At 67.9% G+C, this 1,077-nt stretch overlaps 1 protein-coding gene across 1 annotated transcript in view; it reads left to right on the top strand.

Annotated features, from left to right (window-relative positions):
- The window catches only part of TSPAN32 (tetraspanin 32), a 17,110-nt gene that overhangs the window by 7,000 nt on the left and 9,033 nt on the right, over positions 1-1,077 (top strand). Inside the window, exon 5 of the mRNA XM_014533100.1 lies at positions 340-498. Coding sequence (XP_014388586.1) covers positions 340-498 — 159 coding nt within the window. The remainder of the gene's footprint in view (positions 1-339; positions 499-1,077) is intronic.

The raw sequence follows: 1,077 nt of genomic DNA, 5'->3' as shown, positions 1-1,077 counted from the left end.
GCGGCCCATCCTCTGCCCAGCACCCCTTCTGCAGGGGGCGGGAGCCGGGGGGGAGAGGCCCTCTCGGAGGAAATGCCGCTCCCGGAGCTGGCTCGGGGCCCCAGCCTGGGAGGCAGCCTTGAGCGATGGTTTCCAGATGGGGAAGGTGGCCCTCAGCCAGCCAGGGAGGAGGAGGAGGGAGAGGAAGAGAGGGGAGGAGAGAGAAGAGGGAGGAGAGAGAAGAGGAGGAGGAAGGAGAGAGAGGAAGAGAGGGAGGGAGAGGAAGGGAGAGGAAAGAGGGGAGGAGGGAGGGGAGGAGGAGGCGGGAGAGGGAGGAAGAGGGGGAGGAGGGAGAGAGAGGAGAATGGGGGGAAGGGAGGGGGAGGAAGGAGGAGGCACCCTCCAGGCCGCCTGAGACTCAGGCTTGCAGACTCCGGGGCAGGCGGAGGGCAGGGAAGAAGGGGGGCGTCTACATGGGGCAGAGTGGGGCCCTGCGCCCACGCTAGAGTTTGGGGGCTGGTGGGTGGTCCGCCCTTTCACAGAGCCACCCCCCAACACACACACACACACACACACACACACACACACGAGCTATTTCTCAGCCCCGCCTGGCCTGGCGGTGTCTGTGTGTCTGTCTGCATCTGCAGGCACCTCGCTAGTCAATTGGTCATGGACTCCCGGTGTCTCCCCCAAGCAGGGCAACAGCGTGCCCCCGGCTGCGGGCAGTCCTGGAGGGAGGGGGGAAGCCAAGTCAGCCCAGGCAGCCCGCTCCGTGTGCCCTCACTCCGGGCGGGGAGAGGGCGTACCGAGTGTTGCTTGGGGCCTGTGGACGCTGCAGACGCGGGGTGTGGGGTCAGGGGCCGGACCGGCCGGGCTGAGTCTGTGGCGACCCTCTGCCGGCCCCACCGAGGGCTCAGGGGCAGGAGTGCATTGTCAGGGGAGGGTCCCCGATGTCCATTGGCGTCTGCAAGTTCAGAGCCTGACCCCCGAGAAAGAGGCCGAGAGGCAGGCGTGCTGGACCCATGGTCTCCAGGGACCGCCGCCTCCTCCAACACTGGGGTCCTGGCCGTGTGCCTGCCCTGGGCATGGGGAGCGGGG

Source organism: Myotis brandtii, unplaced genomic scaffold (assembly GCF_000412655.1).
Source record: "Myotis brandtii unplaced genomic scaffold, ASM41265v1 scaffold940, whole genome shotgun sequence".
In the NCBI taxonomy this organism is placed as follows: domain Eukaryota; kingdom Metazoa; phylum Chordata; class Mammalia; order Chiroptera; family Vespertilionidae; genus Myotis; species Myotis brandtii.
This window is presented reverse-complemented; position numbering and strand designations above follow the sequence as displayed.